At 43.5% G+C, this 27,124-nt stretch overlaps 1 protein-coding gene across 1 annotated transcript; it reads right to left on the reverse strand.

The window, feature by feature from the left end:
* Positions 1-222: 222 nt before the first annotated feature.
* valopa (vertebrate ancient long opsin a) lies at positions 223-14,552 on the reverse strand. Its single transcript, XM_071524617.1, has 5 exons — positions 14,195-14,552; positions 8,675-8,885; positions 6,126-6,243; positions 5,162-5,395; positions 223-459 (listed from the first exon to the last, which is right to left on the reverse strand). Exons 1-5 carry the CDS (start codon positions 14,550-14,552, stop codon positions 223-225), a joined length of 1,158 nt encoding a protein of 385 aa, XP_071380718.1.
* Between the last annotated feature and the right edge of the window lie 12,572 nt (positions 14,553-27,124).

The raw sequence follows: 27,124 nt of genomic DNA on the forward strand, positions 1-27,124 counted from the left end.
GATGAAATCCCCTCATATTAAAGCTGACTCTCTGTACCTTATCTTCATACCGTAATCTCCATGTCATTTTCCGAAGAATACAGAGCCAAAACATTAAAAAAAATGCGTCGATGACTTTTGAAACGCACTGTAGCTAGACTACCAAAAAGCTAGTATGGACTGTGGGGGGTCGGAGAAAGACAGGACAGGGTGGGAGAACAGCGACGGGGACGGTGTATACTGTTACATAGGACACACTTTGTTCTCCGGGATGGGGAGCTGGGCGAAGGAGCCGCAGTCGCTGGGCGAGTCCTCAGACTTGGGCGACGCGGTGCCGCCCACGGGGATGCGGGCGGCGATGGCCGACATCTCTCCCGTTTGACTCTCGGCGGTCATTCCAGGTCGGTCCGAGGTCTGGTTCAGGTTGCTCTCCGGTATGGCCCCCATGCCGGTGAAGAGCTGGATTAGGCACTTCCTGAACTGGACAGACATCAAGGGGTGTTAGGACAGAGAATCCAAAACAATGAGGAAAGACAGGTGTTCATTCAGATGTTTTAGGGACTATAATATAAGACATGAAAAACATATGTCTGTTTGTTTTAAGCTTAAGACTGTGGTTGTACTGGGCAGCTCCCACTGTGAATGTGTGTAACTGAATGAATGTGAAGCAGGACAATGCTGGAAAAGAACACACATACTCAGTTGACTTTCCCTGGATAAATAAAGGATAAAAAATATACATACAGTATTTAATTTTGTGATAATGGGATCTATACTTTAAAAGAAGGGTTAGCTCTGTTAAATACAATACCTGGTTTAAATTATATAATTTTTAGTGATCAAACACATTTCCACTGGTAACATTCAGTACATCAATCACCATATTAAACAAAGTGTAATTTGCAATTGTTTCTTCATGCACAGACACATACATATTTCACCAGAAGGCTGACAGTCACGCTCTGTCAATAGCTGTTCTTAGTGAAAGAGCGCAGCCGAAATAGTTTTCTCATTAAAAGCACTAAAATCATTGGTTTCCACATTACTTTAAAGCGAAAAACACGAATTGATCTTCGTCAGTGTTGCAGCTCCTACTCTCTGTTGCCTCAGGTGGAAATCAAGAGTCATGAACCGTACTGACCTGCCCAATTTAACATGTGAGCCTCCTACATGCCTCCCGCAAACCAGTAATGCTTTTGCTTTCAAAGAGTGGCAGTAACACCTCTGTTACCTGCTAATGTCATGAAAAGGGAAAAGGCCGGGGCGGTGTTCACCCTGGATAATCTATACAAACCCCTTACATACGTGTAGAACACTTAGCTGCTTCTCTCCAACCCTGTTTGCAAAACATAGCAGCATTAAAACACTCCCACGCAGAGCGTAAGGTCATAAAATGTCAACTTAATGGCAAACTGAATAGCCACAAGCGCAATAACTCTGAAGATCCAAGGCAGCCACTTTTCTATCTGTCTTTTAAAAGCCGTTCTCCTAATAGCTTTCCAAATTTACTGTTAGGAGATTCACTTTAAATGGGTGATGATATTGATTTCACACCTCACTATTAGGCCCGCAACATTTATTATATCACTGCAATACCATTATGACAGCAAGCATACCGCAGGATTGGGCATATCATTAACCCATGTTGTTGCAGCTGAACAATGTTTGTGGAGCATAGTCGAAGATGAGCTCTTAATAACAAATATAAAAAAATCTTTCTAGAGTTTGTAGGGAAGTAGAGCAGTTGATTAGGCCCGTTTCAAATCAGTTGTAATTGTTTGAATCTGAAGTGTTCAGCTGTCACGATAGTACAGCAACATGACCTTACTTTCTGACTGTGGTTCGGTGAATTGCATACCATTACAGCCCTAATCACTATGCAAAGGAACACAGCGCGCATATATTCCTCCCTATGAATCATCACCTTTTCATCTTCTGACAAATAACCAAGGACACAGGTATTGAGGACAGGATGCTCCAAGCCTCTGTGTGTCCATCCGCTTCACACACTTCCTCTGCAATCACCCAGTCAAGAGAGTGGTTGGTGCTTTTGTGAAATGGTGGGGTTTGGGATAGAAGGACGCGGTAAACGTCTCTAACAGCCTCTCACAATGAGGCTCTCGAGTCTTCCAGCAGCTTCGTGCAGCTCTCCTCCGAGGCGGTTCTATAGGTAGGAATTATTATGATCACTGATAATACACTGGAGGGTCTCTCCTGTCTGAAGTGTCGTGCCTTCTCATGGGACCCAAAGATGCTTCCACCTCGATGATGATCTATCATCTCAGTCAAAATGGCCAGAGTGTTCCCCAAAATGACCCTTAATATTTTAACTGTGTGGTTGCTTTTATGCTTTGTCTCTATGTTTCTAATACTCCATCTATAGCAGCAGGGTGGTGTAGTGAGTAGGGAGGGAATTACAGAGAATCAATAAGCATTACATTATTAGTATTTACAGTTTTACATCAGACAATTAGAAAGGTTTTGTTTTCATTCCACACAAAGGCCCTTATGGGCAAAATATGGATTTATAAATGGCTTAAATATATCTTTTCTGAAGTGTGCAGACTTTCATTATAGGCTCGCCTTTCATATTGATCAAGGAGTCTGACCTTGTGAAATCAGAACATGTGGCTTTGTGTAAGTTATGCTTCAAACAGTAGCAGTAGAAGTGATGATAAATGGATATTCCTAGAATGTTTTTTTCACCTTAGATCTTATGACCGAAATATCCCAAGAGTCTGTCTCTCTTTAAAATTGCTACTACAATGCAGGAGTCATGCATCACGGCAAACCCCCGAGACTCTGCTTCACCTCGTTATGTAACTCGCCCAGAGAGAGACGGCGAGAGAGAGAGAGATATCACCGTCAAGCGCTAGGGGTCAGCTGACTTCTTTAAGTAGTTTGGCTTGCTCATAAGCAGTGGGAGCTCTGCTCAGACCGGGATCAGCCTGCTCACTGTCCTTATTAACATCGACTCGGCGCCGCCTGATCTTTCAGCAGTGACACCAGCTGACCCATTTACACAGCAATCACAGCTCAGAACTGGGGCAGTCAGATGGACATGCAGTTCCCCGGCGAGAGGAGGGGGTGGGGGGTCCTTATCCAGGCTCCATTCACCGATACCTCTCACCACGCCAAGCATACGCATCTCCTTTAGTAGATTGACTTCTTTCTCCCTGTCTGAAAACAGATCGCTTTGAACCCTGCTGTCGCCCAGGCTCAAATCTTGCCATGTTTGTCCTAACTGGCCTTAACAGTTTGATAGTTCAATATACTGACAGGGCTGTAATGGATTCTGTTAAAAAGATACAGCATGTTATTTACAATCCGCACTGGTCAGAGGCAATGAAACAATGTGCAAACTGGTAGGAATACTGGTTGCGGACGCATAGCATTAATTTTTGAGGACGTGCACAAATAACTGAATGGCCACAGGATACATGTGACAGCCATCTTGCAAATGCGTAATTAAAGTAAACTATGTTTCTCCCTGAGGTGATGTCAGTAAACTGCACACAGTACACTCGTGTTTACCAACCCAGAGGGTCTTTGGTCGGTGCTTTATACCAATGGACACCATGGATATTTTCACATACAATTCTTGGATAGTGCAGCTTTAAAAACTTGTTTCTTTGCATAGCCCTCTGAGAGACACAAACGTGTTCACATTTTATGAGAGAGGTCAGAGTGCAGGCCAGCGGTGTCCATGAGACTCGCGGCTGGAATACAAATGAAACCAGATGTTTTCTGTCATTTTGGACGAAATTTGCATATTGCGAGGGAAAGCACCAGGGGGAAGGCAATTGGATTTCTATCCGGCTCCTGAAGACACAACAAATGTTTATTTTTTTATTTATTTCTCCTTTATTTAACCAGGTGAGTCCCACATTAAATGTAATGTGGATGAATCGCATCAGGATACAATCTAGATGCAAGTGGCATGCCAGTTGTAAATGGGGTATCTGTCTCTTTAACTACAACTAAAGTCTCTCATGTCCCAATTCAGGCTCCAGTCCGTAGCCATTAGAAGGCTCTTCTACCAGCATGAATCCTTTAACATTGTATTATAGCTTTATAGGAAAAACAGGACGCATAACCAGGATGCAGTAAACTTAAATATATGCATGCTTACTTATATGCCGTTTCAGGCAATATTTCATATCCACGTGATTTGTATTACATGTTTATTCTGAGCACATTGTAGTGGGAATAGGAACATGTATGCAGTATGGCAAAAGGCAGTGTTATTCACTGTCACTGACAAAGCAATGACTATAACATATTACACCTCCCTTCTTGCTGTTTTGCACTGAAAAAGTAATTAAGAGTCATTAATCTATTTCATGGATTGGCTCTACTCATGCATCTCCACTTTAGAATTTATGTTTTGGAAAAGGGATTGATTAAAGTGTTTTTTTGGTCTGTATTTAGTGTAGTAAGTTCCAGACATGATCACCCTTCTCTAATGACTGCTGAAACACATTGTTTGGACAAGCCATGATGATAATCCCCTATGTGAAACAGTCTGTATCTCGCTTACACTGAGGAAAGGAGCTAGGCAGAGCCAAGTACAGTAAACATGGTAAATGGCACGTAAAAACATCAGCGATACCCTTTTACAACTGCCAGCCTCGCTGGCATACCATAGGAGCCTAATGTATTTTTAACAGAGCCGTGCCTGGACAATTGTACTCTCTGGATTTCACATTTCATTTATTCATACACCATGCATTATTGAAAAACAGGCTAACACCCAACAACAACAGGAAAAAAAAAGCTATCAGCTCAGTTTTCTGCAGCGGCTTTCATCTGCTGCATACAAGTAGCGATGTGTCTCAACATTGTCTATCTATCTACCGATCCAGTAGCTACACTGCTGTAACTAGCTGTACTTTGGTACTGGGCATGGCCCCAAACTGTGTTTCTGTTCAAAGGCTGGAGCAGCTTATTCCCTCCTGGATCTATGTTTAGTGCAATAGATTCCATTAATAGCCACAAAGTGCACAGCAGCATGTCTTACATTTCTATCCTGTAATACATGAAGATATTGATTTTTCTTGGAAGGGCGAGGGAATTCAGAAGGAGGCAAACTGCTTTTTCAGCCGATGTTAATCATAAATCAAGTAGTATTCCATACGTTTGAAATAAAATAGTAATCATTATACTCAAAAACATCAGTTACCTGTTTGTTCATGAAGACGTAGATGATTGGGTTGTAGACGGTGGCGGTCTTGGAAAAGAATGCGGGGATGGAGGCCAGCCTGGGGTCCAGGTAGATGGTTGGACAAGCTGTGACCACGATGGAGAAGGCGGCGTACGGCGTCCAGCCCACCATGAAGGCCACGATCATCACCACCACCATGCGGGTCACCTGGCGCTCTGGCTTCCTGGCGTTGGCCAAACGACCATGAGACACCTGGAGAGAGCGGAAAGCCAAACGTTTTGTAAGTTCATGTGCAAGTTATCATTGGAAATGTGCGTTGGGGTTTGGCAAATATATGTTTTTTAAGGCTGATACTGATAGATATTTCTGTATTGAAGCTGCAAATAGCTTATATTTTATTTTATTCAATATCTTTGACCATTTTCATGCTAAAAAGCTTATAATAATTCAGTGTTTTCCCCAGAATTGTATTATTGTCAGGGAGGAAAAGCCTCTGAAACAGCATTTAGACCATCATGGGACACTAAAATTCTCCACTGAAACTCATACTAATTTATTTTATGGTTAGTAGCTCTTTAAGGCAGAGTGACCCTCCACACCTATTCAATGGGAGGGGAAACTCTGCCATTGAATTAATTTACAGGACACATTACGGAACACTTCATCGAATAAATAAAATATGCAAAGAAAATAACATTTAATTGCAGGTTCTACAGAGGTTGTTATGTAGCAGCAGTCAGTGAAGAACCTCCATCATATTAGAGGTGGACAACATTGAAAAGCCCAATAACAGAATTGTATTGGTCTAATTCTAATATTGTTAGTTTGAAATCTGAAATTCAGAATGGCATGGTTTAACAGCTTTTTAAGTTATAAAACAAAAATAAATTATAGTCCATAAAGTAGGATTTCATGTGGATCTGCTTTTGTTTTGTTTTTTATTTTAGCTGTTGCAAAGTATCCTGCAGGAACTCAAACTGACCTTCCTGAGCTTCCGTAGGAGCTTTCCGTAACAGAAGATGATCACTCCCAGAGGCAGAATGAAACAAGTGGTGAAGAAGGTGATGATGTAGCTGTGATCTGTAATGTTGGTTGAATACCTGTTGAGACGTGGACAACAAACAGGTTTACATTTACAGTTTAGGCACTTGGCCGAGGTTCTTATCCGGAGCAACTTTCAGTGAGTGCACAAGCTTGAATTCCTGGATCGCCAACATTACAAGCAGCCAGTATGAGACCAAGACAAGTCCCAGACTAAAGAAACATGAACACAGAGTGCCCCTTTAACAACAAAACAGTTTACAGTTCCCATACTTTCACAACTATGATCTGTATGTAAATATCCTTTTGGCTTTCGGAGGCTTTTATCTGGCTGGAGAGAAAGAAGACAGTTTTGCACCTCATTTGAGCTCCAATTAAAGGGGAAATTCCACAGCTGAGACAAATCTCTGTGACACAATTAGGGGCCCCGAGGCCATTGATGTAGTCTAATTATGTCATTTCCATGAGAACACCTACTCCCGTCAAATGAAACAAGCTCTGAATTAATTTTTGGAAGCGACTACCTGTGTATGTGTGTGGGTGTGCATGTGCATGTGTGTGTGTGGCTAAGTGTTTGCATGCATGCATTTTAATCTTTATTTAAACAGGGAAGGTTGGCTGAGCATGCATTGGCGATGGGTCGATGCACGTATCGGTCCTCGTTCGTTCATCCATTGTGTGACACTCAGCAGCAAATCACTTAATGATGCAATACTGTACGATTTGTTCAGTTCGTCCAGCAGTACAGCTGCTAGAGTGTGGGTTAGTAGCTGAGCTGCTGTGCTGGACTGAATGAACGGTTCATTACTGAATCAGTCTGAATGAGGCGTTCAGCTGCTAGACAGTGACACTTTTTGGTCAAAACACACAGTACAAATATGAATGATTCGTTCCTTCAGCTTGTTCAGCAGTTCAGTGGCTAGTGTATGGGTAAGTACTTTATCAGAATGAATGAACCATTCAGGTGCGTAGGCAGTGCCACCTTTTGGACTGAAGACCAAAGTGATTTGTGGTGCAGAGATCCGTTCTCTCCGTGGGTTAGCGGTTCACTAAATAAACCAATTCTGCATATCGGTCAATGAGCGTTTAACCCAGTCGCAGTTGTTATATGAGATAATTGAATAGTGTGTGCTGTTGGCAATGAGATGTTTTTGGAAAGGTAAATCAAATGAGCCGGACTAGCCGATTCTGCCAGACACCCCGAAAGAATCAAATTAATTAACAGAATTGTTCGCCTCACCACTAGCAGCAGCTCTTTTTCAGCAATAGCCTGCTTCAATTTCACAGTCATACACATTTACATTGGAGAGCTGCTCAGTACAGCTGCACATTTAGAGGTTAAAGGAATATTCCAAGTTTTTGGGATGAGTGTGATGTGATGAGATGGACACTAGGGATTTGAACCCGCAACCTCCGGCTGTGTGCATGCCTTTGCAGTGAAGGTGCCACACAACACCACAGCCAGTAGATTAGAACTGGGAAGGATTTGTAGGTTGTATCCAGACTCCTCACCTTGGTCACCAACCGTCTCTTGACGAAATCGCTGACACCAACTTTTTCACGTTTTCCCTTTCAGAACCCTTCAAGACATTGGAATCCCGCATTCACCCTCTTTAACATTCAGAAGCCGCCCAACGGTAAATGTCCCGGTGCATCCAGTGATTACAAGATAAAAATAAATGAGGCTTTTAAAATGCAATATGTCTATGCATGTGGCAGGCTTCTGGAGCCTCGCACACCTGTGTTGTTTGCATGCCTGCTGAGAAGTCAGATTTAACCAAATGTTTTCTGACAGAGCCCAAGCTGTGTGTAGCCAGAGGTGGATTGGGTCATCTATTCGCTATGTATCTCCACGGCGGCGCAGTCTTAATTGTATTGTCTGAACCGTTTGCTCCCCTGTGCTTCATGTGAGCAATGGCTCCCTTACAGGGCTAGAGGCAACCACTCAGCCCCCTATCTGCACGGCTTTGATCAAAGCGGCTAAATAGCATTACCCAGATGGCACCCTGAGGGCCAAGGTCAGAGCCGGCCCGTTTCTTGACTTTTTCCATGAGACGCGTTCACACGGTGTGCGCTAATACGGCTCAAACAGCGATGTAGACCTGGGCCAATAGGTGGAGTGTAGAATGTCTATGATCTTTATTTCTCTCTGTGTGTGTGCATGCATACATCCCGTCTGTGTGTGTGTGTGTGTGTGTGTGTGTGTGTGTGTGTGCTGTGGAGTAGTGCTTGGTTCAGCACATAGGCTGCAGCTTTGATTCATGACCACTATTTGTGAATACTGGACAAAATGCAGAAACTGTATTCCCGCATCATTGCACTATGCAAGCTCCAATAATTGACTACAGTCTTTAGTATACCATTTGGGAATATACCTCATTAGTCCGTATGTGAGTTTCCCTATGTCACCTGAAGGTTGGAAGAACACTCATACCAACATTTATACACTCTTTTAGGTAATAAAGAGATATTAAAGTGCAGATTTCTCACCAGTCAGGCTCACAGGTGGTTCCGATCTTGCTCACGGTGTAGCTGTTCCAGCCCAGCACCGGGGGGAAGGTCCAAATGAAGGAGAAGGTCCAGACGAAGAACAGACCCAGGACCGCGTGCTTCCCCCGCAGCCGGATGTTCCCCAGAGGCCGGCAGATCACAAAGAAGCGCTCGAAGGACAGAACCGCCAGCGACCACAGGGCCACGATCCCTGAGGCAAACAGCGAGAGGTCATTCTGTGGGAGCTGCTGCTCAAAATGTAGCTCAGTGGGACAGCGGCATTCACACTTTAGTAACATCTGGCACAGTAACAGCGCCTAGGGGAACTATTTTCTAGGATATCATAATGCTTGTAGATTCCTCCCTTTTTTCGCCAGTGTGTGAAATCCTGTTGTTTTCATTGTATCTATGCTTTTGGGAACTTGTCCAGCTGGGACTCCCTGGTAAGAGTGTAGCCCTCCCTTCATGTTTCACACAGTATCACAGATCAGTTCAGTCTGTAATGTGCAGAGGTATATGTGGCGCTACGATTGCCGGAAATAGTTTAATGATGCAGGATGGGCGCATTAAGCTGCCTCCTAATGGACTAAAAAAGCAGAATTTAATTACGGTAATAACTCACTCTCACAGAATGGTTAATTACTTATGTCTCCACTGCCAGGCTGCTCCTACTGTCAGCCTACTGGGCTCACTGGAGAGGACAAAAGGGGAGCGGAAACCAGGGTGCTCAATTATGTCAAATACATTACCTCTGCAAAGGGCCGCAAATAACAACGCTGCTAATAAGCCTTAATGCCCTTTTTTCTGTATCTTTTCAGCATCAACTGTCCAAACCTGAAGTTGGGATGGTGTGTTCATCCAGAAAGGTGTCCAACAGAAGCAAGCTGTAGAGCACGCATAGATGAGTGTAAATTCAAAAATAAACACAAATAGACCATATTTTCACCCTGAGTGGAATATGAAGTGGAGCGTCCATCCTGTTCTAAGGGAAGAGATGGCTCAGCCTCATCAGTTTCTAATTGACACACACACACACGCACACATCCAGGTCATACAGATACAAGTCAACTGTCACACAATGAAACCGCCATGAAAGACTGGAACGGGATGCTTTCACGCACAAACCCCCACAGCTGAATTCTTCAAAGGTGACAGCATCACTTTAGTGGGCTATTGGCTAAGCAACAGGGATTTTCCTAATTTAATGCATGAGGTGGTTTCTTTTAGAGCCAGGCCAGCCTCTCGTCCTAATTATGAACACCACTGTACTCCAGGAACAACCAGGTAATTTGTCCAGTTATAACACACTGCTCTGTGCCAACATCTAACCCACTGAGTTGTGCATTTTTTTTTCACCACTACTGTACAAGCAAAACATTGCATAATGTCCACAAAATCCACAATTCTGGCATATGTCCATATGGGATTGTGTAACCCATGCTAGGGAACAAAGCTGTCTCAATCAATTTTAGCCCAGCGAAGTTTACATTGTAAATATTTCAAGTGAAATTAATTTAATAACATGCTCATAGAACCATGTGGCTATCACAAATCATATGACTATTGACCACTATGACTAGTCTATTTTCTTGCCCATTCACTCTGTATACTGTGGACTGTATACTATTGACTGAGAGCTCAGATTTGACACACAGAGACTCCTGTGACTGGCTTGTCAGGAACAGCTGTCCCATCAAAATGTCAATTTCAAATCTAATTAATGAAGTATTGATTTTTTTTCCATATAATGCAGACTACTAGGTCACCAAACACCCTAGATCAAGTGTTTCCCAAACCTCCATATAGATACACATTGGACCACAGACCCCCATTTGATAAGAGAGGAAGCCCATCTGAAGTACAGTACACCTAACTGTCTGTACTGTACGTGGAGAGAAAATAACTGGAGAGTGAATCCTATGCTGAAAACAGTCACTCTTACAAATTCTCTCATTGTGAGGAAGCAACAGTGAAATCTACTCTAAAAACCAGCTTGTTCTACAACTTCTAATGTCAGTACATTTCGTCCTAAATCATATTTTTGCCCTCCCAGTAATAACCCTCCCATGTGACGTTTTGCAGAAAGACAGATCATGACATAGAGAAACTGTTCAGCAGTAAAAGCAAAACGACTAAACATAACCTGACTAAGAAAGAAAAGACAGCTTTGGATGATTTAGCCAAAAGAGAAGACATTGTGATAACACGTGCCGATAAAGGAGGTTCTGTAGTGGTATGGCAAAAAACAAAATACATAACTGAGGCACATCGACAACTTGAAGACCATACATACTACAAAAAAGAACTAATCCTATAGAAGATATGAAAAGCGAACTGAACAACATATTAAATGAAGCAAAAGATAATACCTGGATTGATGAAGCAGAATGCAATTTCCTGTTTTCCTCTAACTCTACATTGCCATGCTTCTATATGCTACCTAAAGTACATAAAGATCTACTCAACCCCCCGGGCAGACCCATAATCTCTGGGAATGGATCTTTGGCAGGACCTATCTCTAAATATATAGACTTCTTCATTAACCCTTTTGTGTCCGACCTTCCTTCATTTATACAAGACACTACTCATATCCTCAATAAACTTAATAACCTAGATGACGTCACGAATTGCTATCTGGTTACAATGGATGTAGAAGCCTTGTATACCAACATAGACCACACTGAAGGCCTGCATGCACTCTCTCATTATTTAAGTTAGCGTCCAACAGGAAGCATGCCACCTACTGAGTTTCTACTAAAATTAACTGAATGGACTCTGAAGAACAATGTCTTCTTGTTTCAAGACAAACTATATCATAAAGTAAAGGCACAGCCATGGGAGCTTGCTATGCACCAAGCCTTACCAACCTCTGTATGGGTCTATGGGACCGTCCCAGGTCCTTTCTGTGTGGAGTTTGCATGTTCTCCCCGTGTTTGTTTGGGTTTCCGCCGAGTGCTCCGGTTTCCTCCCACCATCAAAGACATGTATGTTAGGGTTAATACTCCTGTCAGTGCCCCTGACCAAGGCACTGGCAAAAGAACTGGAGTTGGTCCCTGGGCGCTGTACTGCGGCTGCCCACTGCTCCTAGTGTTGTGTATAGGATGGGTCAAATGCAGAGGACAAATTTCCCCACGGGGATAATAAAGTATACAAAATACAAAACAAATACAAGAAGAAAACAGAAGGAGTTTATATACTCAGCTCGCAACCAATTTAAAGACAATGGGAAATCATGGAAAGTGACCCTCTCCTTCAAGATGTGTTCCCATCAGCACCGATTATCAGCTACAAAAGAGCACCCACTATAGGAGACAAACTAGTCCACAGCTACTTACCAGGAGACAAGAAAGGTACCTGGCTTGATTGAAGACCACAGGGTTTCTTTAAGTGTGGAAGATGCAACCACTGTGCCACTATGCATCAAACGAATACGTTCAAAGATGTCCACACAAACAAGATCTACAAAATTAAAGGATTTATCAATTGCAACACAACCCATGTGAGCTACTACCTACACTGCCCATGCAGAAATATGCTATCCGAATCGGAAATCAAGACTATCCAATGGCAAAGCACTACAAACAGCACCATGGATGTAACTTGGACTCACTTAGGGCAGTGGGTATAGAGGTCATAGAAGTGCCTAAGAGGGGAGGAGACAGGTTGAAAAAGCTGTTGCAAAGGGAATCTTATTGGATCTTCAACCTAAGAGCCATCAAGAATCCAGGCTTAAATGAAGAACTTGATTTTGTCCCTTATCTGTAACTTTGAATATGTATATGCTCTCTCTCTCTCTCTCTCTCTCTCTCTCTCTGTGTGTGTACTTTGCACCCCCCTTTATCTACAGGTGACTGGCCTTTTGGGGTATCCAGATTATAAAGAATTTCCTCCAGTTTAGATGGAATTTTTCCTAAGGATTTTTCAGATATTTTGAATAATGGTTGTGAGATTTTTTGTGTGAACTGCAGCTCCATTTGCTTTATTTGCTGTGTACATTTTAACAGATGAGTGTCAGTGAATATCCACCCACTTTTCTGCTGCTGATTGAGCCACACCTGGTGCCAATTTTGTTATCACTAGGTAGCTCTATATAAGCAAGCCCTTCTACTTGGCTCTATATGCCGTGATGAAGACTGTATAGTTGAAACGTGTTGGCCCATACAATAAAGGCTTTTTAACTTTTTCAGGAAAGAAGTGTGCCTTGGAATTTTTTGGGAGGATCAGCCATCCCAGCCGCTAGAGATGAGCTGTATTCCCTTCTCTGTCTATTGATATCTAAACCTTGACTCCAACGAGCACCGTTTTTTAAACTTGGTAAGCAAAGCAGCGCTCCTTTAGCTTCATTCAGTGAAATCTACCTATTCATCTGGGAGGGATTTGACCTCTCAAGGACCCCCTTGGGGAACCACTGCGCTGTCTGTCTCATACGGTGCTTCCCCGCAAACCCACAGCAATCCGCGGAATTAGTTAAATGATATTAGCGCTCACGGAGGCGAATAACCTATTTATAACGGGTCATGCACCGCAGCACAGTATGTGAGAGGAGGCTCTTGTCCCACTGCTCCGAATGTCTGCCGCGGGCATGGCTTTGAATACTGAGCTCTAGTAATCCTGTAGTAAGTTTTAGACAGCGGGTATCACAGCAAAATTTACATTTCTAGAATCGTATTCATTTATTTGTATGTTTGATTGCTCTTTTTGCTCGCGCACACAATAGTGCAGGTCTGCCTTGTAGTTAATTTGGTGACTTTGGTCATGCTCCAGTATGCTGATCCCAGACTCCATATTTCCCCCACAGAGTTACAGTACAGAGCTGAGGATTAATCGGCGCAGTAGATGCACGCTGCAAGACTTCCTAAACTAATTTCCAGAAGTATTTAAACAAAAGAAAAGTTTACTTGAACTAGGCATGCAGAAAATTGGCACACACCCCTAACGACAATTCACTATAATATCCCTATGGGGACTTATAGTATGTCTGTGCTTCTCAATAGTGACTTTACCTGATCTTAGGCTACTTAATTTCATATTTCTATAAATATATTCCATATTCCTATATGGATTTATAGTGTCCTTCTAAAAATGTATTACTATGCTTTTTTCGCAAGTGACAAACTTTTCAAGATCAGGATGCTCAAAGAAACTCCACCCAGAAACTCTTCATTTAGCCTATGTGGGACAGTCTCGGATTGGACTCTTAAGATCTGGTCAAGACCTTGTAGTGTGCATCCATCCCTATAAGGGTTTTTAACCTACAGAGAATTTATGACCATGATGATGAAATTGGTTTGTTTTTATTATGATTTGATCTCCCTCAGAGAGGTTAAAGTCCGTTCTGAAGGAAGAAGGAGAATGTGCCATGTTCCTCTCCTTTGAAATATCTTCCTAAAAAAAAAAAGCTCCAACACTGACACCTGCAGTTATGGAAGTTGCGCACACAGGCGCTCACAGCAGCCTTGCAATCAACAGAGGGGGGGGGGGAAATGACAAATATAAGAGAGAGAGAGATATCTGACCTACCGAAAAAAGTAACGGCAAAACCCTCCAAGACGCAAGCCCACTTCCCGAGGAAGAAATAACCCCGGGCGTTTGTCAAGAAACTTATAACTCCACCGGTGAGGGAAACGAGAAAGTCAGCGATGGCCAGGTTAACTATGATATAATTCAGGGGCTGTCTGAGTTGCTTGAACTTGAAAGTGACAAACATGACGAGGAAGTTTTCGCTCAGGGACAGCGAGGTCACCACAAACATCAGCACGGCCAGGACGGTGAAGTTCCAGGGCGCGATGGACTCGATGGGTCCGTTAAACGGGTCGTCTGGCTTGGAGAGCTCTGCCGGGTAGGACACACCGTTCACTGAAAGACTTAATGTATCCATTGTCCATGTCCAAAAAGTGCTTGGCTTGGTGACACCTAACCGAGTGAAATCCCTGTTTGGTCCCTCTTTGTCATATTCACAACTTCATGCTGGATCACCGGTGCCCGCGCTCACTTGCAGGTAAAAGTGTGCACACCGGCTGCGCTGTGAAGCATCCCTTGCGCTTGGGACTTTTCTTTGAAGAAGTTCATCTCTTGATTAAAGCGCCTGGTGGACCAAAGCAAAAAGGGAAATCCGCGTGTGTTCTTCAGTTGAGCCGCTTGAAAGAGCGCGTCTACATCTGAGAGCGGAGCGGTGGCAAAGCAAACCGAGCGCGCACCGGACGGTGCCGGCAGAAGCGATGTCTTGAAAAGCGATGGCAGCAAGTGAATAAATGACTGATCAGTGGCATCTTGGAAGCTCTTATATAGTCGGCCGTGGAGTCGCGGCGGCTCCGGCATCACTCCTGCCCTCCAGGGAACGCCAGGCGCGTCCTCCCAATTTGCTGCTCGCCTTGCGCGCTGCGGACACTGATGGACAGCCAGGTCTCCAGCCTTGACGCACACTCCAGTTGGATGCAATAGCTTACGCTGCGAACCCCCCCCCCACACAAACCAGCATTCACATCCAGTCATGCCCCATGTGGGTTTATCTAAGTTTTGGTAGTTTCAGAATTATAACTGAAGATATTCCTCTGACTTTTGCGCATTTTAATTGCACATCCATAATTGTGCATCCTTAATTACTCACGTTTTTAGCCTGTTAATTGGTCACAGTGGTTTTTGTTCTATTTACGTTATCAAAAAAATAGTACTGTATTGTGGTTACCTTTCACACAATACCATATGATTCTGACTTTTTTTTTTTTTTTTTAAATCAGCTTTATGTATTTGTTGTGATTGTTTGCAATATGGAGCACGGGTCTACAGCTGTGTGGCACCAATTCTAAAAAAAAAAGCCTTCTGATGCCTGACACTAACAATCAATAGCGATCCATGCTGCAGCTAAATGTGGTCACAGGAGGTCACCTCACACAAGAATGCAAGGTAATGGGCGTTTATGGTATATCATTTGTGATTTTAGATTGTATTAAAATGATCTTTTTTTTCCTTCTTTACTTTATAGGAAGAACCGCAGAATTATACAGAAACCACGGCATCAGTGAAGCAGGTGTTGAAGGTGAGCTTACAAAGTCCACACTTTCTCTCAGCACACTTTTTTTTTTCTCCAATTTCAGGCCTTATGTTCCCTCGGTCCTAAAAATCTAAAAAGAATGTGTCAAAAATCCAAATATGTGTGAGTCTACATTCCCTCAGCAATGTCTCCTCCATGTTCTCTTAGCATATTACATGAAAAATAACAGGGATGCATATAGATACTCCCCACTCTTAGTGTCTGCATGTTATTGACAGTGCAATTGCTAAACAATTGTGTCAATAGACTGTGTTCATAAAGCATCAGGATGTCTTTCACTCCTGATCCATCCCACAATGCAGCTCACACATGCAGTATTTCTCATTAAGTCTAGTTAGAATCACAATCACCTTGTCAAGTAAATGGAGAGGGATTCGTATTGTGACACTGGTGCTGAAACATATTGACAGATTACATTGAGCTTCACAGCACACGCTGACCTTCGGTACTATGGACAGGAAACTACACAGATCACTCTATATATTCAACATTTCATGGCCGTGTGTGTGAACAGCCTGGCATATGGCTGCAGCAGTACAGGGAAGTGTAGTGAGTGACCAATAGTGCATTGGTACAGTGAACACATGAGTTATACAGATGATTCATTCACTATGCTTGTTTTTAAGCCTAAATTAATCCAAGGATGTTTGACTGAGAAGCTACGCTCTCCAAGCTGCCCAGTGCAACAACAGTCTTCTGCTGCTGGCCGCTGGGGTAAGAACTGGGAAAGTGCCTTGCTCAAGGGCAACTATACAGTAGTTGCTGAGGCAGGGGAGAGCGTTTCTCTTTCACTTCCCTTCCCAGATTTTCCCAGATAGTCAGAACGTCAAATGGACGACTTACTGGTCCTAAGTGTGCTTCTCTAACCTCCAGGCCACAGCTGTCCCACACTTCCTGTTTCGAGAAGAACACTTCAGTGGCCTATATAAAGTAGGTCATGACTCTGAGCCATTGCTGCCAGTTCAAAGGTTGGACTCAATTGAGAAACAAGTTCACGGCTTAACAACATTGTTGCAGTGGCCAGGTCGTTCACAAGAATGATGCCTGGTGTTTGTTACAGTTTGACATGGTTGCTTCACCCACAAGGGTTTCAAAAACGATCATGGCTTGCACTTTAAGGATTTGATATTGGGTCTTTCGTAATCCAAGAATTGGCCAGGTAACAGGTGAGCGTTACAGGTAAGTTTTTAGTTTTATGTTCTTGTCATTCTTGAGTTATGCTTCGCTCCACTTTCTTATTACCTTAGAGCCAGAAGGAGAAAGTCAAGTTCACGTCTGCCCAGAACTTTTCTCCAGAGGTGAATGTAAGTCGCCTTCCTGCTGTCTCCGTCTCTGCCCTGTCTTTGATCTACCTCCCTCTCGTGGAAGCCAGCTTGTCACACCTCAGTGATCATCACGTAAATGAGGATTTATTGCCCGCGCCGTCTTTCCAGACCTCTGTATGACTGCTTTTGTTTGGCAGGCGTTTTAAAGTGCCGCGGCCAAGTTCAACCTTGCGCTTTGTTCAGGAAAGAGTCGAAAGAGCAGCGCCGATCGGTGTCGGCCCAGCTGAACTTTTGCCGAGGTATTTTCCGATAATTCTGATTAAATACGCCATCGTTCACCCGAGACTCATCAGCAGAGGTGAGATGTTGCCGTGTGTTGTATTTCTATAACTCTTATTAGAATAGTTCTGCATTAATACATATCAGCTGACATGATAATTCTGAGTCAGGTCACCGATTTTAAACGTCAAACGGACCTGAGCATGAACAGCATTTAACAGTATTGTAACAGTTGGAGCATGTTGTTCATTGGGACTGAAACTCAGTCTGTTGAGAGACAGCGCAATCGTAGCTCATCCCTCCCACCTATTCTGCCAGGCTTGCACCGGGGCAATGACCTGTGGAATTGGCCGATCTAGCTGTTTCACTGAGGGTTTAGGATTGGGGTGGGAAAGCTTGAGCAGACTGAGAGACAGTCCTGCAATGCACAGAATAGTGGTCACTCCTTCAGCGCTGTATTCCAATGTGGAAGTGGTGAAAATGGGAGTAAACTTCAGAGTAGCTGGCGGTGCGTTGACTCAAGTTGCATAGAAGTAGAGGAGCCCCGCACTCATTTTGCAGATAAAAAGTCACATTTATTAGAGAGATGTTTCGGCCATTAGGGCTTCATCAGTGTCAGTTTTAAAGCAATACTCCACTTTTTTTTAACATGGGGTTTTTTCGGCACTTGACCGCCATGAAAACCAGAATATAGACTAATCACCAAGATTGGATGCAGCTGGACGAGTTTGTAGCGTTCGGATATTTACTTCCAATTCATTTGAATGAGGCTGCGAAAATAACCTGAAAACTGAAATTTAACACGTTGGTGAACAGATTCAACAACAGATCCCACTGCTGTGATTTTCAACTGACGCTTGATCATATTTTTTTAAAGCCTAATTTTGCAAAATAGCATTTTTATTGATTGACGAGAACATAGCGGAGGCATGTATCCCTCCTCTCTTCGATCAATAAAGATGCTAATGTTAAAACTAAGTGGAATATTGCTTTAAATGTGGAAGTGGCACGCTTGACTTGCCATCAACAGCCCCCCCACGCTCACCAACTTCACTTCCCCATGCTCTCCTGTTTCTCCTTGTCATTCACTGCACAGCGGCTGATGCTTCTTGCACCCAGCTGACACATGGGACACCGAAGCTGATCCCTGATCCGCCGGTTGGATTATGAGGCGCTTCTGTTGCCCTCATACCATGTGAAGGCTGCCAGACGAGAGACAAGCTGACCTTCAGAGCCTTGTTTATTTTGCTTCCCAAAACTCTGAATCACCTGCACTGCAGAAACCCCCTACAGCACTGAGACTTTTTTTTTTTTTTGGTACACTTGTGATAACATCCTGGGAGTCATTCAGGCGAGAGTGTGTACATGTGTGCTAGAGCCCGGTCCTCCGCTTGATGATGTGCTGAAATACCAAATAACGTTTGGAAGATTGGAAGCTCGGCTGTGGAATTGTCTCGGAACATATCTTAATCTCACCTCAGGAGTCTACCATGGGAGATTGGTTGTACACACTCTCATCCTGGGATTTGAATTGGAACAGAAGCATGTACAAAGGCACACACACACACACACACACACACACACGCACATTACCTTTGAGAAAAGTATGTTCAAGGGGTAGTGATTGTGTATTTGGATTTCTCTCACAGGCCTGTCTGGTTATCAGAAAAAAAAATAAAAAGAATAAAAAGAGTGTTTTGTGCACTGCAATTTCAAAGCGTACAGTTCTACACAATCACTCTGCCAAATAAATTTCATTGCAGCCTCCCCTCTGGGTTGTCTTGCAATAAAATTCCAATACCATCCACACCATATATTTGTGAGCACGCACCCACTTATGCTGTCTGTCGTGTGGCATTGGGTCTGTTTTCTCTAGAGGCGGAGATAATCTTATCATGTGACAGGTACAATGTTCCTCCATCTATGGCATATGCCTGTCAAGCGGAGGTCAGGCTGATTCGCTCGTTGTAAAATCAGAATCAGGCAGATCAATAGTTCCCATCAGCCACCGCAGACCGCGGTGAGATGACCCCTGTCATTCTCCTCGCAGGTCCATGTGCTTCCATGCACATGGCTCCGAGCCGGGGGTTTGAGTAATGACTTTGGGAAGGTCTCGGGTTGATTACTCCTGAGCCTCCGCTGGACGGTGGGCTCTGTGTGGTAAAGGCAGCAGACCGTCCGCAGCGCTCACCGGAGAATCGCATTACTCCCCATAAGACATAACAATACATGTTGATTACCCACAAGTCCCTTAAGCAGCCACTCCGGGGATACCTATGTTCTTCAGACAGAAATGTGATTGAGTGCATAAGGTGAGGCCGTTGGAGGAGGGATGATGCGCACTATAGATAGCCCAGGATTCACTCTTATACATCCACATGTTCAGGTGTGCTTGACCTTGGGAAATATGTGTTTGCCTTGAAAGACGTTTGCTGCAACAAAAATCAATTACAGGTCCGCGATGAAAGGCAGAGCCAGTCAGAAAAGGTCTGTGTGATTACAGGTCACCTTGGTATTGATTGTTACATCTTACTGATATTTTGAAATGAGCGAGGATCAATATGATAATCAGCAGCTGTGTATTGAATGTATACTTCGAGATGCTATCGTTGTGCTGCTAGCCTAATATCCGCACTCTGTGATCATCGGCTTGTGCTGAAATTGTTGGGGATGAGAGGATGCTCTTCAGCGGAGCTCAGCTTGGAGAGAGAAGGGTCAGCCTCAGTGTTGAAGCAGATTTCACAACTCAGCTGGAAAATACAGGGAATATCCAGGAGTCAGAAATATTCTCTTTTGTATTTTTCAATCCAAATCATAACTCGTCTTAACTGTTAAACCTCACAGATCTTCAAGAAATTCAACCAGAGTGTCGTTCAAGCCAACAGACTTGAAGATAAAGAGCTGGAAAAGTGTCAGCAGCTGGTGATGTACGCATCTACTCAGTACATCATTTTTACCAAAAGAAAAGAATCCCTGAGAGAGCCTGGCAATACATTAAAATGCTGTTATAGCGAGATTAATGATATACGATAAAATGGCACAAAAGGTGGAAAAATGCTCAAAGGAACAATAGTAACATGAGTAATGCTCGGTTCTTCGTGACCCAATACATCACATAACCTGAAAGACTCACCAGAAAGTTCGCTGCATTTTTCCTCTCCTGTCATCACCTCTTGAGTGTGTGTATGTGTGTGTGTGGATATACAGGATGTGTATATCGGTGCGTGCAGCCACTTGTCTCATGATGTGTGTGTGCATTGTCTTTGTGTGTGTGTGTGTGTGTGTGTGATAGAGTGAGAGACAGGGACAGAGAGCGCTGATTTATGAGCAAGCTGTGAACATCTTCATTTCAACTCCACTAGAACTCATTGGATACTTAGTACCAATCTGTAAGACCACACACACACACACACAAAGGAGCAAACACTAACCAACACCGCTCTCTCAAAGTCAAGTCAAGTCAAGTTTATTTATATAGCCCTTTGTCACAAGCATGTCTCAGAGGACTTTACAGAGAGTGTGTCTAGCTAGGTCTAACTAAACACAATCAACGGTGAACAAAGTTATGTAAGACAAACATAGCAAAAAAAAAAAAGAAAAAAAAAAACACAGGTAGGCAAGAGCAGATTTAGCAAGACAAAACAAACTACCTATTCTACATAGCCTAACCTACCCAGCACCCCAGCCTTAGACCCTAAATGCACACAAGGAAAAACTCCCAAGAAAAACCTTAGTAGGAAAACTTGGAAGAAACCCGGGACGGCTTATCGTGCAATAGGTGCCGGGCAAAACATTGACAGAGTCATGGGCAACAATAATCAAAACAAATAGATCCCTCTGATTTTGTAACCGCATGCTAAAGCGGTTGAATTTGCCCCAACGCTGACTCTCCACAGCGACAGTTTCCCCGGAGTTGGAGAGAACTTCGACTTCACTCAGCCCTCGCAGATCAATCAAGGGGAGCAGTTCAAATGAAATTTGCTTTGTACCGAGGCAAAGGAGTCTGATTTCCCTCCCTTTGAATGAACACCTATTGACTTTGCCCTCAGGTATGCGAAGCAGAGATGACCTATGGCAGAGTGTCAATATCATTCCTGCACCTTCAGCCCCAGCTAATTTCCTCGCACTCTGCGGACCTTTTAGAGATCAAACGGCCGGGGCGCTGACTGTGTGTCTGTTCTGGCAAAAGGGGAGGGTGAGGGAATAAGGTTTTTTGGTGACTTGTTTTGATGCCACTCATCCCGGGACCTTTTTTCATATGCCAGTTCCTCCGATTGGCATTAAACGTTCTCTCTCTCCCTGGGCGGCCGGTTTATTTGCATACGCTCTTATCTGCACACATGAGAGGCCCAGACAACCCCCCGTCACGAGACGAACGATAATTGTCGGCGCCTTTTTTTTTTTTTTTTTTTTCCTTCGAGGAGACGCAGGTAAGGGAAATGGACTGGCATTTACCCCCCACCCCCACCCGATTAGTTTATTGGCCAGAGCCTGAGAAGATGGAAGCGAGGCCCACGGCTATAAGGTGGAAACAAGGGCGGAAGAGGCGCAATCTGACCGCCGCGGACCACAGGAGTGTAAAATCATCACCTCAGCAACTAAATCTCTCTCATGAATAAGAAATGAAAAGCTGCGAAAGTTCAAATTCTTTCCTTCGTCTCATTTTCATTCAGCGAGTATTAGATGTCACGTTCGCCAACATGTGTTAATTGGTCAACGGGGGGGGGGGTGATAATGGGGGGAAAACGGAGCGTAATTGAGCGCTCTCATTAAGTCACACGCGTTGGTCGCAATCGGAGCTCAGCCTTTACCCCCCCCTCCCTCAGTTATCTTAATCACGCCGCTCTGCCGCCCTTGAAACCTATATAAATGCTAATTGCTGTTTTGTAATTGTACACAACGCGGACGCTCCTACACGTGGCGATAATACGCAACGGTGTCCATGAAGCTGTAGTAACCTTTATAAATGGCTTCGGTGTTAAACTGTTCATTTGTAGTAACCTTTTACGACCGCGGCGAATCAGAGACCGGCGCCATTATACTGTTCATTTTGGCGTAACACGGCAGCCGCGCGGGCCGGGCTCTCCGCTGGTGTTGCAGTGGCTTGACCTTTCCGAACAACTCTCCGGGGGCACGCCTGTAAATGTCGGATCACTTCCTATTATGAGGGAAAAGTTACTCGCTCATCTCTTCTGTCTCGTTTTCCCTCTTCCATGCAGTCTTTCTTCCCCTTCTTTCTTGCAGTCTTGTGGAACTGTGTGCAAAGATGAAATAAAATGAAAAAGCCTTCAATGATTGTTTGACCTTTTTGTGTCTCTGCAGGAGAGCGGTGTGTGGTCAAGTGGGAACTGGAAGGTGAAAGGATGCAGTGTGAGGTGGATTTTTCCCTCTTTTTCAGCAGTAGAGGTATGTTACACACTTCAATGATGCAAAAATCTTAAGTTGTTGTTTCTTCGCTGGATGCTGGTTTAACTTGCTGGTCAGTGCTAGAGCTGGGCAGTAGAGGTGAAAAGATAGACCGAGACGGGGGTGTTGGCTCCCCATGTGGCAGTGTGCGGTATCTCAGTGTGGCTAAATGAGCGTGGCCTGAGGTGAGGAGTGTGATGGAGCAGCTGGCTGTCTGTTGGGACCTTCAGCGCCGCTGGAAACCCAGACTGGATGCACCCTGATGCATGTCCTCTGCCCAGAGACACTTCCAAGAAAGTCACCCAGATTTATCTGCCCGCTCTTGCTGTGTGTGTGTGTTCTTTTCATGTTTATGTGCAAGTGAATGTATATGAATGTCATCTTTTCGCTGTAAGCATATGGTGTATGTTGTTTGTGCTTGGATTGGCATTTTTAGGTCACTTGTATGTACGCTGTGACCCCGCTCGGTAGATTTTTGAGTTCACACTCAACTTCTTCTTCAATGATACTGAAGAGATTCAATCAATTTATATATCTATATATATATAGATATAGAAATATATATCTATATATATAGTTCGATTTTTATATTTTCATTCATCTAGAATGCTTGTGTGGCATATTGATATTGACAAATTAGCGATTCATATATATTCATATAATATAGTTCTACATGCAGTGCATGTGGATGACGTTTGACTGAACATATGTTTAATTAATTGGGTAAAAATATGAAAAATTTGAATTAGTTTTGCTCAAGGAGGTGCCAATAGCAGCTTCAATGTTAAAAATACCAGGATTCAATCTTAGCCCCTGAATTTTATTCTTCTCAGGATGGAAAAGCCTCTGAAACAAACATTTAGACCATCATGGGGCACTAAAACTCTCCATTGAAACTAATGAAATTCTTTTAAGGTTAGCAGCTCTTTAAGGCAGGGTGACCCAACACACCTGTTCAATGGCGGGGGAAACTCTGGGATACATTAGGCCTTTAAATGAAGAATTAATTTACATGAAAAAAACATGCAAAGACTGTTTTCTGTAGCTGTGGTCAGGGAGAAACCTCCATCATATCGGAGGTCGACTCTGGCCGGCCGATATCTGATATTCTATGAAATATTAGCAAACCGACATATCGGTCTGACCCTGTCAAAACAACTTGAGGCGCAGTTGCAACCTCGTAATTCCAAGGTCACAAGCCCCTCCGTTTTAATGAGGCATATTGCAAATTTGAGATTGCACACGAGTCACGTCAAAAGGGCAGAGGAAGGGGGCAGAGCAGCCGAGACGGGCCAGCCTCAGCTGTTCGCCTGGAGACTCGAGAAGTCCAGGGAGATGTTGATGTGTCTCTGTTGAGAAAAACCATGTGTCACCTCAAAAACACATCCTCCCTCCCCCATCATCCCACTGCCGCCACATGGGGACCAGATAGACGTGGGGGGCGGGGGGTCCAGACAAGATAAAGTTATACTGTCAACAGGCTGGATGGATTTTCTGTAAAATGATTTTGGCAAAGATCAAACTCAGGATGACATCTTTGTTCCAAAAGAAAATATGTATGACATTTTGGAAATAAACCCATTTCTGAGCTTTAAATTGAAAATAAGCAAATTAGCAATCAGCCAATATTCTGACTTTATTATTATTTCGGTCGGCAACACTTCAGTACTAGACCAAATGTGATCCGGTTTTCCAGACTTGTCTGCCCTATGCACTTCACTAGAACGTCTGGGTCATTTCCCACTGAACATGGCCCAGTTCAGAAAAAGATCTCACCTAGTAGCCCAGCAGGACACAGCAGGTAGTTTTTAGAAGAAAGGGTGACCTGTATTCTCACTGCCCCCAAAACACTGTGGGGAAACGGAGACACGACAGCACTCAGCGCCCGAGCAGATTGGTAGGATGGGTGAGTGTCCAAGATGGGAGTTGAAGAGAACAGCTTGAAGGCTAATGAGCCAGTCAAGTGGATATCCTCTAAAAAAAATATGTCAGGAGCCGCTCTCATCTCGGCGATGTGCTCAACTGAACTGTGGCTTAATTCTTCTTAAGATACAGACCTTTCTTGGAAACTTTAGAGGTCTGTTAGACCAACGAACCAGAATAAACCTATTAACCTGTTGGACAGTAAGTGGGAAATACCACGTCATTGCATTCAGCGTCCTCAAAACTCCCAGTAAAAGCTCAGTGAAAACATGGAAGAGGCAATTAGTCATTCTCAATCAATCAATCCGTTTTAGAATAATTTATACCAAAAGTACAATAGAATACAGAACATAATCAAACAAATAAAGCTCACTTGCCACTCACTGTGTTATTGAAATAAAAGTTTTATGGCTCCGTTTAAAAAATAATAATAATATTTAATAAAATAATCATAAAATAATTTTCCATTATATGTATGCATCCCTAAAAGGATATGCACATTTTGTAACAGGGTTGGCATTAATTTACCTTCAATTCAACCTATTCAAGAAGTAGATTTTCTTTAAATTCCCAAATTGAAAAAATAATAAGAAAATAAATAAGAATGCTCAGTTGAGTGAACTGACAGTAAATGGACCCTGTTGGCTGTTTTTGTAGAGCCCTAAACAGGAAAGATGTGAAGTACCCATGGTTCCTTCTGTCTCTCTCAGCCTTTCCCCCTTGCACTGACCAGAGGTTTTATACAGGTTTCCCTTTATAAGACAAACGGAAGTCTACCAATTTGACCTGCATGCTATCCTCATGCTCGATGCAACCCTTTTAGTCTGTGTGTGTGTGTGTGTGTGTGTGTGTGTGTGTGTGTGTCTGTGTTTGTGTGTGTACGCAGGTGCAAATGCGCGCAAATACAGAAATATGTTTGGGATTTACAAACATTTCCTCACAAATATAGTTGTGTTTTGTATTGACAAATTATAGATGAAAAAGTAATATCAACAGTCTTGGCATTCTTGGATTTGATAATCACCTAAAGTGACATATTTGTTACTGATTGGCCGCGATGGGGACTGTATCATTCATGTGCGACGATGTTTACTGTAGCCTTGTTTATTCTATTAAGACAATGTCTAAAATCCGAGTGGAGCAATGTGGAAGGCAAACTGGTCCGACAGGTGTCTGAGGAATATAGGCTCTGTCCCCTAAACAGAGTCAGGCATATAAGCCTCATGTGAATTCATGAGGACAGAGGAGTGGGAGCAACGTTCCTCTGGTGGTGACAGCTCTCCTGGACAGAAACACCAAATAGGCCGTGAGCACCGGTCCCCGGGGGGAAGCGCTCGCTACGGAGCCTGTGAAACACATCCATAGGTCCCAACAGAGGGTCACCTGGACGAGGAAATTCAATCTAAATCCTGACATTGTTTCATAATAAAGTGGAGGTAACAGGCAGTATAACTGGGCATCTCAGTGTCACCCCACATGGTTGCACTTGTAAAGAAAACCTCAAGGGAGCTGTAGGCGAGAGAAAACGTCAGGAATTAATAGGGGTTTTACATCGAATATTTTCATGACTCTCTGAGTCTTCTGCCGCGGACTTTCACTTGTTCGCCTTTACTGCGTCCACATGCAAAATGTCACCAGGCAAACAAGCCGCCCTACAATGACTCACAGTGACAACCTTGGTGTGTAATGTCTCTCCATGTTTCTGTTAGATTAGACAACTGCATGTTTTTTTTCTTTTCTCAGGTAAAATAAATTTTGTCGCTAGATTTAGTGACTCTCCAAACCTCTTTTCCTGACCATTAGAAAAAGTTTCATTGTGTTGACTCCCAAAGCATTTGCCAACAATTTGGTAGAGCTGATGCCAACTTGCTCGTCTGATCCAAAGAGGAGTGATGATCATACACAGTGTAACCCCCTCCCTTCACTAGGACCAGGGGGAGAGCACGATCAATGTAGCAAATATTCATATGCAAATGTGTATGACGTCATCTGGCAACTTCTGAGAAAAGTACTCCTTGATCCTCCCTGATGGGTCAAAACCGCACATACTGTGTCACTATTTCAGTTGCTGATAAGTCTCTGTATCAATGCCACCCAGGCAAATTCCTGTACATTTATTGTACTTGGAGAATAACATGATTCTGATTCTGACTGCATCAATATTGCCTTAATGGACACCATAGGGACCTTTGGCTGTGCCGCCTCCAAAATAATAACAGCTATTTGCAATGCACTTATAAGATTGAGACTGGATTAGACACCACATGAAGTCTGTGTAATACAGAGCTCAGATTCCTAACTTTTGCAATCAGAAACACATTTCCGGTGCCAACGTAGTCACCTATTTCTGATGAATGCTTTGTTTTATAACTTGCACTGTGGACAAGCATAAATATCGTCATAGTGAGTCATGTTATGTGCACAGTCACAGTGTGCCTTCCTGTATATGATTGACCTACGTCTGTGCCGCTTGACTCATAGGCTTATTCTAAATTCCACTTTATTGCACTGATAATCTGAGGCAAA

This window comes from Centroberyx affinis, unplaced genomic scaffold (genome assembly GCF_046629955.1).
Source record: "Centroberyx affinis isolate AG114_WGS23_722 - 3 ecotype Tasmania unplaced genomic scaffold, CSIRO-AGI_Caff_v1 ptg001209l_1, whole genome shotgun sequence".
In the NCBI taxonomy this organism is placed as follows: Eukaryota; Metazoa; Chordata; class Actinopteri; order Beryciformes; family Berycidae; genus Centroberyx; species Centroberyx affinis.

Excerpts from the sequence above, each read along its gene's own strand:
- valopa (XM_071524617.1), bottom strand. The coding sequence starts at position 14,552 with ATGGATACATTAAGTCTTTCAGTGAACGGTGTGTCCTACCCGGCAGAG. Across the intron at positions 6,244-8,674 it reads ACCACCTGTGAGCCTGACTG|GTATTCAACCAACATTACAG; the intron begins GTGAGAAATCTG and ends ACGTCTCAACAG. Across the intron at positions 5,396-6,125 it reads TCCTACGGAAGCTCAGGAAG|GTGTCTCATGGTCGTTTGGC; the intron begins GTCAGTTTGAGT and ends CGCTCTCTCCAG.